Source organism: Bombina bombina, chromosome 6, assembly GCF_027579735.1.
Source record: "Bombina bombina isolate aBomBom1 chromosome 6, aBomBom1.pri, whole genome shotgun sequence".
NCBI lineage: Eukaryota > Metazoa > Chordata > Amphibia > Anura > Bombinatoridae > Bombina > Bombina bombina.
In genome coordinates this window covers 334,587,295-334,599,525 of record NC_069504.1, presented here as the reverse complement: position 1 = coordinate 334,599,525, position 12,231 = coordinate 334,587,295, and the positions used below count along the sequence as shown (strand labels likewise).

The 12,231-nt window shown below is 42.3% G+C and overlaps 1 protein-coding gene across 1 annotated transcript in view; it reads left to right on the top strand.

The window, feature by feature from the left end:
* Positions 1-12,231, top strand: part of HCFC2 (host cell factor C2) — a 268,454-nt gene that overhangs the window by 208,853 nt on the left and 47,370 nt on the right. The window contains exon 15 of the mRNA XM_053716965.1: positions 6,867-7,152. Coding sequence (XP_053572940.1) covers positions 6,867-7,152 — 286 coding nt within the window. The remainder of the gene's footprint in view (positions 1-6,866; positions 7,153-12,231) is intronic.

The window sequence follows — 12,231 nt, the reverse complement described above, 5'->3', positions numbered from 1 at the left end:
GACAGCTCTGCTGTGGGTGTCCTCTTGCAACTTCCTGTTGGGAAGGAGAATATCCCACAAGTAATGGATGAACCCGTGGACTGGATACGCCACAAGAGAAATAAATTTATCAGGTAAGCATAAATTTTGTTTTTTGGACCGGGTGAGGGTCATTTGTAATAGGATAAGGATCCAGGAGTTATATGAATTTAATGGGTTTGGTATTTAAGGATGCTTTCTCTTTTTCTTTATTATTATTAACATGCTACCAAGCTACCTAAAGCCATTCTGGAAAATGCGAAAATGCTTCTTCGATTGGTGTGTGTGTGTATGTATGTGTGTGTATATACAGTATACACCCTTTACAAATTGAACTATCTCTCTCCTTCTTTAAGGTTGTACCTCACCACTCATTATTTTGCAGTGTGTCTTTCTTTCTGGCTGTCTAGATTTGGAGTTAACTGCTTGCAATCAGACAATTTCCTGCAGAGGTACAGTTCTTCTCCTGGCCCTTTGGGTTCTTCACTTAATTTACCTTCTAATCTACAGTTCCTTGAACAACAGAGGGTTCACACAGGGTTTTGCTAAATCCTTTGTTACACAACAGGGAATCGCTCCTCTGTGTTTAACAGGAAACTGTCAGCATAGAATTGGAGCCCAGAACCAACTATGCTTCATTTTTACCCAGGGCAATTCTCCAGCAATAGTCAGAGTTCTTAGACATCAGCTATGTATAGTACTAAATGGGACAGCTGAAAAGCAGTAAATAATTCAGATTTCGGACACCTTTTTTGTGGCAGCATTTCATATTTGGTGTATGTTTTTAAATTTGTAATTCCTTCCAAAATAGTTAACCTAACCTATTGGTATAAGCCCTGGTGTGAGGCATCTATAAACTAGATCCTATCTTTTTAAAGCAGAATCATGATAACCCTAAACAATGCAAAGCAAAGACTAAACACCTATCCTGTGCCTTATGCTTAAATGGTTGCTTTAAATTTTTCTCCCATGTATTTGTGTTCTACTGAATTTAGCATGAGGGGACTCTAGAATTTCAGTCCTGTCTAAATATCATTTACTCTGAATTCATTGAATGAGCCAATGAGTTCTCCCTTTACCCTTGATCTTTACCTAAGACATCCCATGTCTTTAAGGTAACATAAGCCAGTTATTGGAATTTCTGAACCAGATGGCCCTCAGTACCTTTGAAATCTCCAGGAATTTTTAGTCCTTAAGCTAGAAAAACCTGAAGAGGTGCAGGACCTCAGTACTATTAATATGTCTTTTGATGCTAATGTAAAGAGGACGAGTCTTCCCTGGAAGGAAAATTGTTATATTTTGAATCTGTTTTTTCCCATTTGTATCCAATCTCACGGCATATGTTGCTGTTTTACAAAGTCTGTTCTATGGTGTTGGCAAATTTGACGCCGATATTCTTTTAGAATGGAACCTTATTTAGTCCCTATTTATTACAAGAAAACATACTAGGAAATCTTTTTGAAGTGGTTGAACTGTCATTCCTACTTCTTATGTTGGTAGAACCATTAATATGTGGCTTGAATATTTGATAGTTACTCCAGCAGAGCAGAGATGTTTTACCTGTCATGAGATGCAGGACACAGCAATGATGGTACAACTCTATTTTATTACAGAGCATAGAAATATACATCTAGTCAAGTTGACTTCACTAACTAACTGCGACACAGACTACCGGACCTAAGCCCCGCCCCCAAACTAGTGACATCACATCCTGCTCTCATCACATCTTCTCCTTTTTCAAAGGCGAAGCATACATTTGAATATAACAAATAACAAGGTATACAAACAGAGTATACAATAACATTTTTTTTCCGAACAATATATAAACAAATAGGTTCAGAAAATATAATCACATAAATTACATCCTGACTTGGACATCGGGGTAGACTACCCTAGTCCACAGTGACCATGGGATTATTCTGCCCATACTTCCGGTCACTGTTCTAGCTAAAGTCAGTTCCTATATCGGGCCGGAAGCCTCACCACTCTTCCGCTAGATGTAACTTTGCATGAACTGTCCTCTAATACAGAAGATGGTGAATTAGAGTCCGCTGGAGGCAAAGATATATCCCCGCTGTGATCTTGCTGAGGGGAAGGCACCTCTCTTAGAACAGGGGATCCCACCGGCGGTGGTACTGAGGCATCCAGTTCCAGACTCTCAGGTACAGGCTGAAGATGTCTCCGGTTACGGCGTGTAACCGTCCCTCCCTCAGTAAGGACTGTATAAGACCTTGGTTCTGGAGAGCGTCCAATTACCGTAGCAGGCGTCTTCCATTTCTTCTCATCATCCAGTTTAATTCTGACACTTTGCCCCGCATTCAGTTCCTGTAAGGGCCTGACAGAATGTCTCCTGTCGTAGAAGAAACGATAACCCTTTTTGGCCTCTTCATCCCTCCTAAGGACTTCGTCCCGAGGAACAGGGCCAGGCGGTTTGAAGACACCCACTGAGGGTAAAGTGGTGGGAATCTGGCGTCCTAGCATCAGCTGTGCCGGGCTAAACCCGGTGGCTTGAATAGGCGTCGCCCTGTATGACAAGAGGGTTAGGTACGGCTCAGATTGCTTTAGAATGAATTTTGTTGTTTGAACTGCTCTTTCAGCCATTCCGTTGGCCTGCTGTTAATGTGGACTTGACGTGGAATGTACAAAGTCATATTCCCTGCTGAAAGCACTGAACTCTGTAGAAGCTCTTCAGACGAATGATAACGGCTTGACTTGTGATATCATTCAGAGGTGCCATTTCCAAATACCTGGAATAGTAGTCGATCACAACAAGGAACTTTTTCCCGTGCAGTTCACACAAATCAGCAGCTATTTTCTGCCACGGCCCCGCAGGCAGCAGAGTAGAAATCAAGGGCTCCTTTCTCTGATTAGGCGGGCGTTCCCAGCAAAAGGCACATTTAGACACGTGATTTGCAATGTCGGAGCTGATCCCAGGCCATCACAAAGCTGTAGCTGCCCTTCTCTGCACTTTGTAATGCCTAGGTGGCCATTGTGAATCCTGTTTAACATCTCCTTCCTCATGCTGACAGGAATTACGATGCTGTCTTGGAACAGCACCAACCCCTCCAGCTCCGTGAGCTGCGACCTCTCTGGCTGGTAAGCACTTAAAGACACCCAGGCTGCCCGGCTATCGGGCCAGCCTTCTTTTATGTACTTTATAACCTCTTGCAGATCTGTGTCCAAATATGTCTCTTTCTTTATCTCCTCCAGTTTCCTTGAAGAAATGGACTTAGAGGCCAGAACTGAATCAACATACACTTTCACATTAGATTCAGTGGAGGATTCTTCAGCAGCAGCCAGCGGGAGCCTGGATAGAGTATCCGTCACAACCATTTGTTTCCCCGGCACATGCACTGCCTGAACATTGAACCTGAGCAGTCTCATTAAAAGTCTCTGGCATCTTAAGGGTGTTTTGTCGATATCATAAGAGTTGATTAGAGGGACTAGCGGTTTGTGGTCAGTCTCCAGACTAAATTTCTCCAAACCCACTAGATAACGCTGAAAGCGCTCACAGGCCCAAACTGCAGCCAGGCACTCTTTCTCAATTTGAGCGTATTTTGACTCTGCAGCCGTCAGTGTGCGGGAACAGTAGGCGATGGGCTGTAGTTTTTCATTTAACTGCAGGAGAGCAGCCCCCAACCCATAACTGCTTGCATCAGCACTAACCACAGTCTTTTTGGAAGGGTCGTAGAACCCCAGCACTGGGGCAGACCCCAGCAGGGACTTGGCCTGCATAAAAGCTTTTTCTTGTGAAGGTCCCCAGACCCAGGCAACGTCTTTCTTTAGCAACTCTGTGATAGCGTGTAGAACTGTTGATAAATCTGGAAGAAACTTGCCCACATAATTTACAAGGCCCAATATCTGTCTCAGCTTATGTACATCAGAAGGACTTTTCATCTGTTCAATAGCACAAATTTTCTCGGGGTCTGGCTTGATGCCATCCCCATTGATGATATGCCCAAAGTAACATAATTCAGTTTTCCTAAAGTGGCATTTCTCTTTATTTAACTTCAGCCCAGACTATTTGATAGCCTGCAGCACACAACTTAAACGCTGATCATGCTCCTCTGCTGTAGACCCATACACCAGAATGTCGTCCATGACGACTGCCGTGCCCACGTGGTCACTTAGGAGAGAACTCATTTCCCTTTGAAAAATTTCTGGGGCAGAGGATATCCTGAAGGGGAGTCTGCAGAAGCAAAACCGACCTACCGGTGTGATAAAGGTAGTCAGTTTGCGGCACTTTGGATCCAGGGGGATCTGCCAAAAGCCACTAGAAGCGTCTAATGTAGAAAAGAACTTCGCCCCAGCCAACTTTGGAGCTATGTCTTCTAATGTCGGCAGCACAAATCTCTCTTTCTTCACTGCCTCATTCAACCTTTTCAGGTCCACACAGATGCGCACCTTTCCATTTTTCTTTGCAACTGAAACAATGGGGGCACACCAGTCAGTTGCTTCAACAACCTCTTCAATAACCCCCATAAACTTCATGCGCATAAGCTCCTTCTCTACTTGAGGCATGAGCGGGAACGGAATTCTACGGGGAGTAGAAATACTGTATGGGACTGCGTCACTTTTAAGTGCTATACGAACTGGCTTGCAATTCAGTAGGTCCAATTCGCCAAACATATCTTCGGAGATCTCATTTACTCTGGCCACGAGGCCCAAATCACAGGCTGCTTTTCTGCTCAATAAATTGCTAACACACTGGCCTCGAATCACATGCACCCACATGGTGAATTTTCTTTGCTTCTACTCACAGCTGGCAAGAAATTTTCCCGCACAATCAATGCGGCCACCGGGACTATGGACATTTGTAGTAACCTTCGCCAGCTGGGGCTCTCAAGGCAGTTTCAAAAATGCAGCAAAAGACATTACAGTGATATCTGCTCCTGTGTCAATCTTAAAATCAACTTTGTCTCCCATTACAGTAAAAGTAAGCTTCCAATCTTCCTCTGAGCTTGGCCGTTCCACAACAGACCCCACAAAAGACACTTCCTGACCCTCTTGGTCACTGTCCACCTGCATCTCCTTAATGTATTCAGTTTTACACACCACTTCAAAATGGCCCATTCTGTTACATTTTCTGCATCTTTTTATCTCTGGCCGGGCATATAACACTCTGATCATGGGCACGGTAGCACTGTGTGCATCGGGCATGCTGCGCCCATCCACTTCTAGGTCTATCCATTATTTTAGATCTACCGCTCACACTGTGCCTTTCACTAGCAGTTTTCCTGGACTCTTGCACTTCATCCACAATACTCTCAGACCTCAGATCAGCACTTTGCTTTTTCACCAGTTCACTCTGGCGGGCCATCCTAATAGCCCCATCCAATGTTAAATCAGGCTCTAACTGCAGCTTCAGTGAGACTTCAGCATCTGCAATCCCAATAACTATTCTGTCTCTGATTTGCTCTTCTTTAGCAACACCAAACTCACAGAATTCAGCTAGTTCATACAGGCTGTGCACAAATGACTCCACAGATTCTCCCACACGCTGATTACGTTTGTGAAAACAAGCTCTCTCATGAATCACATTTCTTTTGGGCACAAAGTGGGCACTGAGTTTATCCATAACTATATCAAAGTTAAATTCTTCCACTTCTTGGAAAGTAAAAGCATTGAACACTGGCTCCACATCTTTCCCCATAGAGTATAAAAGAGAATTAACTTGTACTTCACCACTCTCCTTGTTCAGTTTGGAAGCAATCCTGAAGCGCTGAAACCGCTGGCGCCATGTGGGCCAAGCTGCAGGCTGAGAGAAGTCAAAAGGCTCAGGTGGGGTAAACTTTGACATTGTCATCGATCAGGAACAGAAGCGCAGGCCAGAACTTCTGACACCATGTCATGAGATGCAGGACATATGCAGGACACAGCAATGATGGTACAACTCTATTTTATTACAGAGCATAGAAATATACATCTAGTCAGGTTGACTTCACTAACTAACTGCGACACAGACTACCGGACCTAAGCCCCACCCCCAAACTAGTGACATTACATCCTGCTCTCATCACATTACCCTTGACCCTTACCTTAGTAGTTTCCACCTTACAAAGCTTTTGATTTATGATACATCCTTAGATACTTTCTAAAAAACATCAAACAGCTGAAAAGCGCCACATGTGTGTATCTCAATGAGAGGATTGTCAAGGGATCATAACAGGAGAAATGGGGTACTCACATTTGGTGGTAGAACCCTATTGTGCTGTTAGATACATGCTGGTTATTCACAGCATACCAGTTCTGGTGTCCAGGAACTCCAAACTGCTGGATTCTGATGAGTGAAGGGTAGCTGCTCAGTGTATGCACCTATTACTATGGTTGTCTCTGCAACCTGCAAAGTACATCACATCTTTATATACTTTGCAGCTATTTGCAAGAACGTTTATGCTCGCTAATCAAGCATAATTGACTTTGTAGCTATACACCTGTTGGCAGGGCTTTCAATACAAGTTCATACCCTTATCAATGTAAGAAAACCATTTGAGTTAAACACGAAAACAAGTATCAATAAAAACACTAAGGATAATGGACTGTTTCAGCCAGGCCTCTGTAGTATGGGAATCAAAGTGAATAAGGTTGGATGATTTGTAATAAATGTGTTTCTTAAACAGAGGTTAATGTTTTATAGGAAGTTGTGGTTCAAAACCTCTCTTTAGTGTGAGCTTCCATGTTAATGAGCATGGTGTATCTGATATGCATACCAAGAAAAGCAGATGCGTTTCTGTCACATACACACTGTAGTAAAATACTACAGTTGTGTTTTAATGCAGCTATAGATCAGATCAGCACACTGCCAGAGTAATTAAGATTTACATATTATTATTATTTTTTCTCCACAGAATGCAGATTGCATCCATCTTTCTTGGGAGACTCCTTCCTCACCCACTGGGAACATTTTAGAATATTCTGCCTACTTGGCCATACGCACCTCACAGGATCCTCAAACTGTAAATCAGTTGATGTTCATGAAAATTTACTGTGGGCTAAAAACATCTTGCACTGTAACAGCTACACAGCTGTCAAATGCTCATGTTGATTGCAGCTCCAGGCCTGCTGTGGTGTTTAGGATTTCTGCAAAGAATGAAAAAGGTTACGGGCCAGCTACTCAAGTCAGATGGTTACAAGGTTAGTGAGTAAATTCCTATGTGTTTTTATATTTAGGGGTAAGTATAACATTATTCCTGCAATCTTTTTAAGCACTGTACAGATACTTGGGGGGGGAGGCAACATCCTATACAGGCTTCTTATGGTTTAGAAAAAATATGCTACATTTGTGTTGTTTTATACGGAGCCCCAGAGGTGTCACACAAGATTTTTTTTATAAATTGTGAGCACATTTTGCTAAATCGTGTGCACATTTTGCTAAATCGTGCACACGATTTATTATATTGTGCGCACAATTAAGCTATATCGTGCGCACAATTTACTTAAATCGTGCTCACAATTTAGCTAAATCGTGCACACGATTTATTACATTGTGCGCACGACTAAGCTATATCATGCGCACGATTAATCTATATTGTGCACACAATTTAGTTAAATCGTGCTCACAATTTAGCTAAATCGTGCTTACGATATAGCTAAATCGTGAGCACAATTTAGCTAAATCGTGCGTACGATATAGCTAAATCGTGAGCACAATTTAGCTAAATCGTGCGCACAATTTAGCTAAATTGTCAGCACGATTTATAATAAATTATATTCATGTTATTCCATCTTAAGCATGAATCCTCCCACTTACTGCACCAGCTAATATTACTTTCAGTTTCAGTTCAGTCAGTATTAGCAGGGCCGCCATCAGGGGGTGACAGGGGTGACTCCTGTCAGGGGCCCAATGGGCCAGGGGGGGGCCATGAGGCAAGAACTAAAAAAAAATAAAAAAATTTTTTTTCCAATTTTGACAGCCACCAGTGTGGTACTACAGCAGAGTGCTAACTAACTGAGCATGGAAAATGTTATTACAAGGAGTAAAGTATTAGCATTTGAGAGGATTTCTGAGTGTGCACTAAACCCCTATGCAGTGTGAGACAGACTTGTCACTTTGCTTGTACAGTGTGTGCCTGAGTCAGACGGCAGATCACTTTCATTTGCAGAGGAGGTAGAACTTTCTTAGAAAATGTTTTTTTATTTTTTTGTGCAATTTTGGATTGTAACTTCAGTGTGGTAGTAGTTGTATGGTGGGGCCAGGAGTCCATAAAAACACATTTTTTTAGCAGCAGTGTATTTATGATTATTTGACAATGCTGTAGAAATTCTATATTTAAAGCCATGCAGAAATGTTTCCTCCTCAATACACAAATGGTAGGTGCCCTTTTGTTACATACCAACAAGCCTAAATCCTGCATTTAACCAGATCTAATGGTAAGAGTACCACAGCTTATGGTTCCACCAAGACCATATAGAGTAGAGCATTTTCAAAATCCATAAGTACAGCTGACAGATGGGAACATTTGTACACTATATTTGAAGTGGTGCTCTTGGTTGAGGAAAATGGGAAAAAAACAAACATATGTCAACCTTTTAAAAGTACTTTTCTTCATCTAGCCATCTACCCAGATCATTAATGTACAATTTTGAATTCACAGAATTATTTTTGTTTACACGTTTACAAATGTGATTCTTTAAAAAGTGATCTCTTAATTTCTGCAATTTTTTTTATCATGCATGTCACACACTGTTGATTTAGGGGATGCAAGGTGCATAAATGTTTCCTTCTCTGAGTGTTTCTGTGGGTGTCTGTGTTTATGTGTGTATAAATTTTTTTTCTGTGGGTCTCTCTGTGAGGGTTGGTGTGTATGTCTTTGTGCATTTTCTGTGGATGTCTGTGAGGGTGTGTGCATATGTCTTTGAGCTTTTTCTCTGGGTGTCTCTGCGAGGGTGTGTGTATGTTTGCCTTTGTGTATTTTCTCTGGATGCCTCTGTGAGGGTGGGTGTATATGTCTGTTTTCTGTGGATGTCTCTGTGAGGGTGTTTGTGTGTGTGTGTGTATGTATGTATGTCTGTGTTTTCTGTGGATGTCTCTGTGAAGGTGTGTGCTTTCTGTGGGGGTCTCTGTGAGGGTGTGTATGTCTTTGTGTGTTTTCTGTGGACGTCTCAGTGAGGGTGTGTGTATGTATGTCTTTCTGTGTTTTATGTGGTTGTCTCTCTGTGTGTGTATGTCTTTGTGCATTTTCTGAGGCTGTCTCTGTCAGTGTTTCCTTGGGTGTATGTGCAAGTTTGAGTGTGTGTGTGTGTGTGTATGTGTGTGTGTCCATTGTCTGTTCCTTTTTAGGACATTTTGACCTTACTAGTGATTATTCACATCTTTCTACAGACTTTGAGACCTTTACGGAAGTCACCAATCCACCATTTAACCTTTAAATTATTGTTTAGGCAGTTCAGGGCCCTTCCTTTCAGCCACTGCATGCTGTTGTCATCATTTAGTTGGCATCTTCCTTTACAAAAAGATAATCAGAACACCATATTTTGTTTTCTAAATCTCCCTTTTTTTTTTACAGAACTGTAGTCTACCTCATTACTTGTCAGGTCAATGTAATCAAGTGCTGAGTGTCTGTGTCTGAGTGCGTTTGTGTGTTCCTTTGCGTGTCTGCTAGAGTGTCTATATGTGAATCCTTATGTGTGAGTGTGTGTGTGTGTTTCAGTGTATGAGTGTGTTTGTATGTTTGTATGTTACTACCTTTACAACATTTCCAAGTTTAAATAGACACTTTAGAAAAAAGTGCATATACATTTTAGTCACTTGGTCAAAAATTGTACATGTCAAAGGGGGGGGGGGGGGGCCCTGATCAATGGTTAAGTCAGGGGCCCCAAAATTTCTAGTGGCGGCCCTGAGTATTAGGATCAATACAGACAGATTGGTAAGTGTGAACCTCAGTTTCAGTCAATGTTGGCATTATGTTATGTGACAAACAGTACATTTAATATTGCAATGCTCACAAAGTATATTTATCCTTTCACAATACAATGCAATTATACTCAAATTATTGGACGTGAAATAGGTGTAAATTATATTATATTGAAAGTATATAATGAACAGAAATTAGTTAATTTTTAAGGTTAAAAACTGGTTTCTCAAAACACAATAGCTGTGCTCCCTGTAAAAAATTATGAATTGTACAATTTCAAATACATATTTTTCTGTAATTTCTTTATAAAATATTGTCACATTCTTCTGTCTTTTTTTAAGCAGGCAATTCGTTTTTATTAAGGGATACTAATTCAGATAGAGCATGATATTTTAAGGAGCTTTCTAATTTACTCCTGTTATCAATTTTTCTTTTTTCTCATGCTATCTTGATTTGAAAAAGCAGTACTCTAAGCTTTAGAGCCAGACCATTTTTTGTTCAGCACCTGGGTAGGACTTGCTGATTTGTGGCTAAATGTAGCAAACAAATCAGCAAGCTCTACTAAGGTGCTGAACTAAAAATGGGCCGGCTCCTAACCTTTTATTACTGCTTTTTCAAATCAAGATAACATGAGAACAAAGAAAAATTGATAATAGGAGTAAATTAGAAAGTTGATTAAAATTGCATGCTCTTTTTTCTGAGGTTCCGGTGGAGGAGGAGCTAGACAGGTGTTGCTAGACAGGTGTAGCTCAGCTCGCACCTCCATTCCCACAGCTACTGGCGGAGAAACCCCTTAAGCCTTGCCTCAATCCCTGAGGCTGCTTTTCTGGACAGACAATTAAAACGCCTCTGGAACCCTCACCAGTGGTCTTCCATCCCACTGGGCATACCTGTTATCGCCTGCTCGGACTCACCTCAAAGATACCTACAGGTCAAATGGCTTAAGCAAAGTGAAAGATTAAGCTACGTGCTTTCCCGGTCTACAAGACACTTTCCCGACTGTCCCCGAGGTGACTGGCTCCCTGGACTGGCTTCCCTTCCCCAGGTCTGCCCCCGCTTCCCCAGCTTAGACACTCTCAAGCTCCAAAGCTATTAGGACCTTTTACAGCCTTACTTGCCGCACTGTCCGGGAGTGGTGGTTCCCCGGTTGGCTGTGTCTGTTGTTCGGTGGCTGCCCCGCCCCTCCCCCACCGGTGCTGCGTGGGAGGGAGACGGGTTTGGACCTGGATTATTGGCCGGCTGCTGGAAGCTTTTCTCTTGCCGCTGTAAGTTCCCGGTGTAGTGCTGTTTTCTCCCCTCCCACCGCTGCTGCGTGAGGGGAGCGGCACCTTGACTGTCATACAGCGCTGTGGAGCAGGAGCTCCGGAAGAGACTGCCTCTAAGATTTACCCCCCTCCGGTGGGATCCGGAACAAATCAGCGGGTGCAGCGGGCGGCCAGACTACAGGAACAGGGGTGAATCATACCATTTCAATTGTTGTTTTAAACCGATAATTGGCAAAAGGGAAAAGTAGAGACTTGAACCTCTAAGCGGGAGATTGAGCTGGGAACCCTAGGGTTGAAGGTCTGGTGGCTGCCCCCCTGGAGCCCCGCCACTAGATTCACGCAGGAAAAGCTGAAGGGGGTGTGAGAAAGAGGAGGAAAATAAAAACAAGAACGCTACTTTCTGACCACATTGGATTCCCCGTTCCTACATTGTTTTGTGAGATCTTTTTTTTTCCTCACTGCTTGGCTTATGCAAGCTCTCCCACAATATGTCTACATAAAAGACTTCTTTGTGTATTTCTGGTCCTAAAAAAGGACTAATAAGCCCTGAAGTCCTAATATCAACAGTAAAAGCATTGAATGGGCTAAGTACACCTGATTCACAAGTCACAATATCCTCGCCTAGGACTTTTGTTCTGGACTGTTTTGAACTTAACACTGTTGCTTTTGTTGTAAAGTTCACAGATCTGCTAATAACTACTTAGCCACATAGTTGCCGGTTTACTGATATCTGCATATTGAGCCTAATGTTTTAGGTTCTTTTGTCTCTATACAAGCTGGGCTACAACAGTTATGTACTACGAACTCCTAAGGTTTATTATTAGAATTGATATGTAAAGGGTCTGGTGGATTTGGCCCCGGACTTATATGCTATAATCTCCCACACCAAGATATCTACTGTTTGGATGGTTTAAAGCCATAACTCTCTTCCTCTGGGTTGAAGGAGAAGAGCGAATGCTGAAAACCATTACCATATTGTATGAACCATCAGAGACTAGACCCTCCTAGGTTCCTAGGGATCTGGGCTTAATCACAAAAATTTAACGATAAAAACTCAGAATACATGTTTAAAACTGTTTTGGGGTATATCTTCA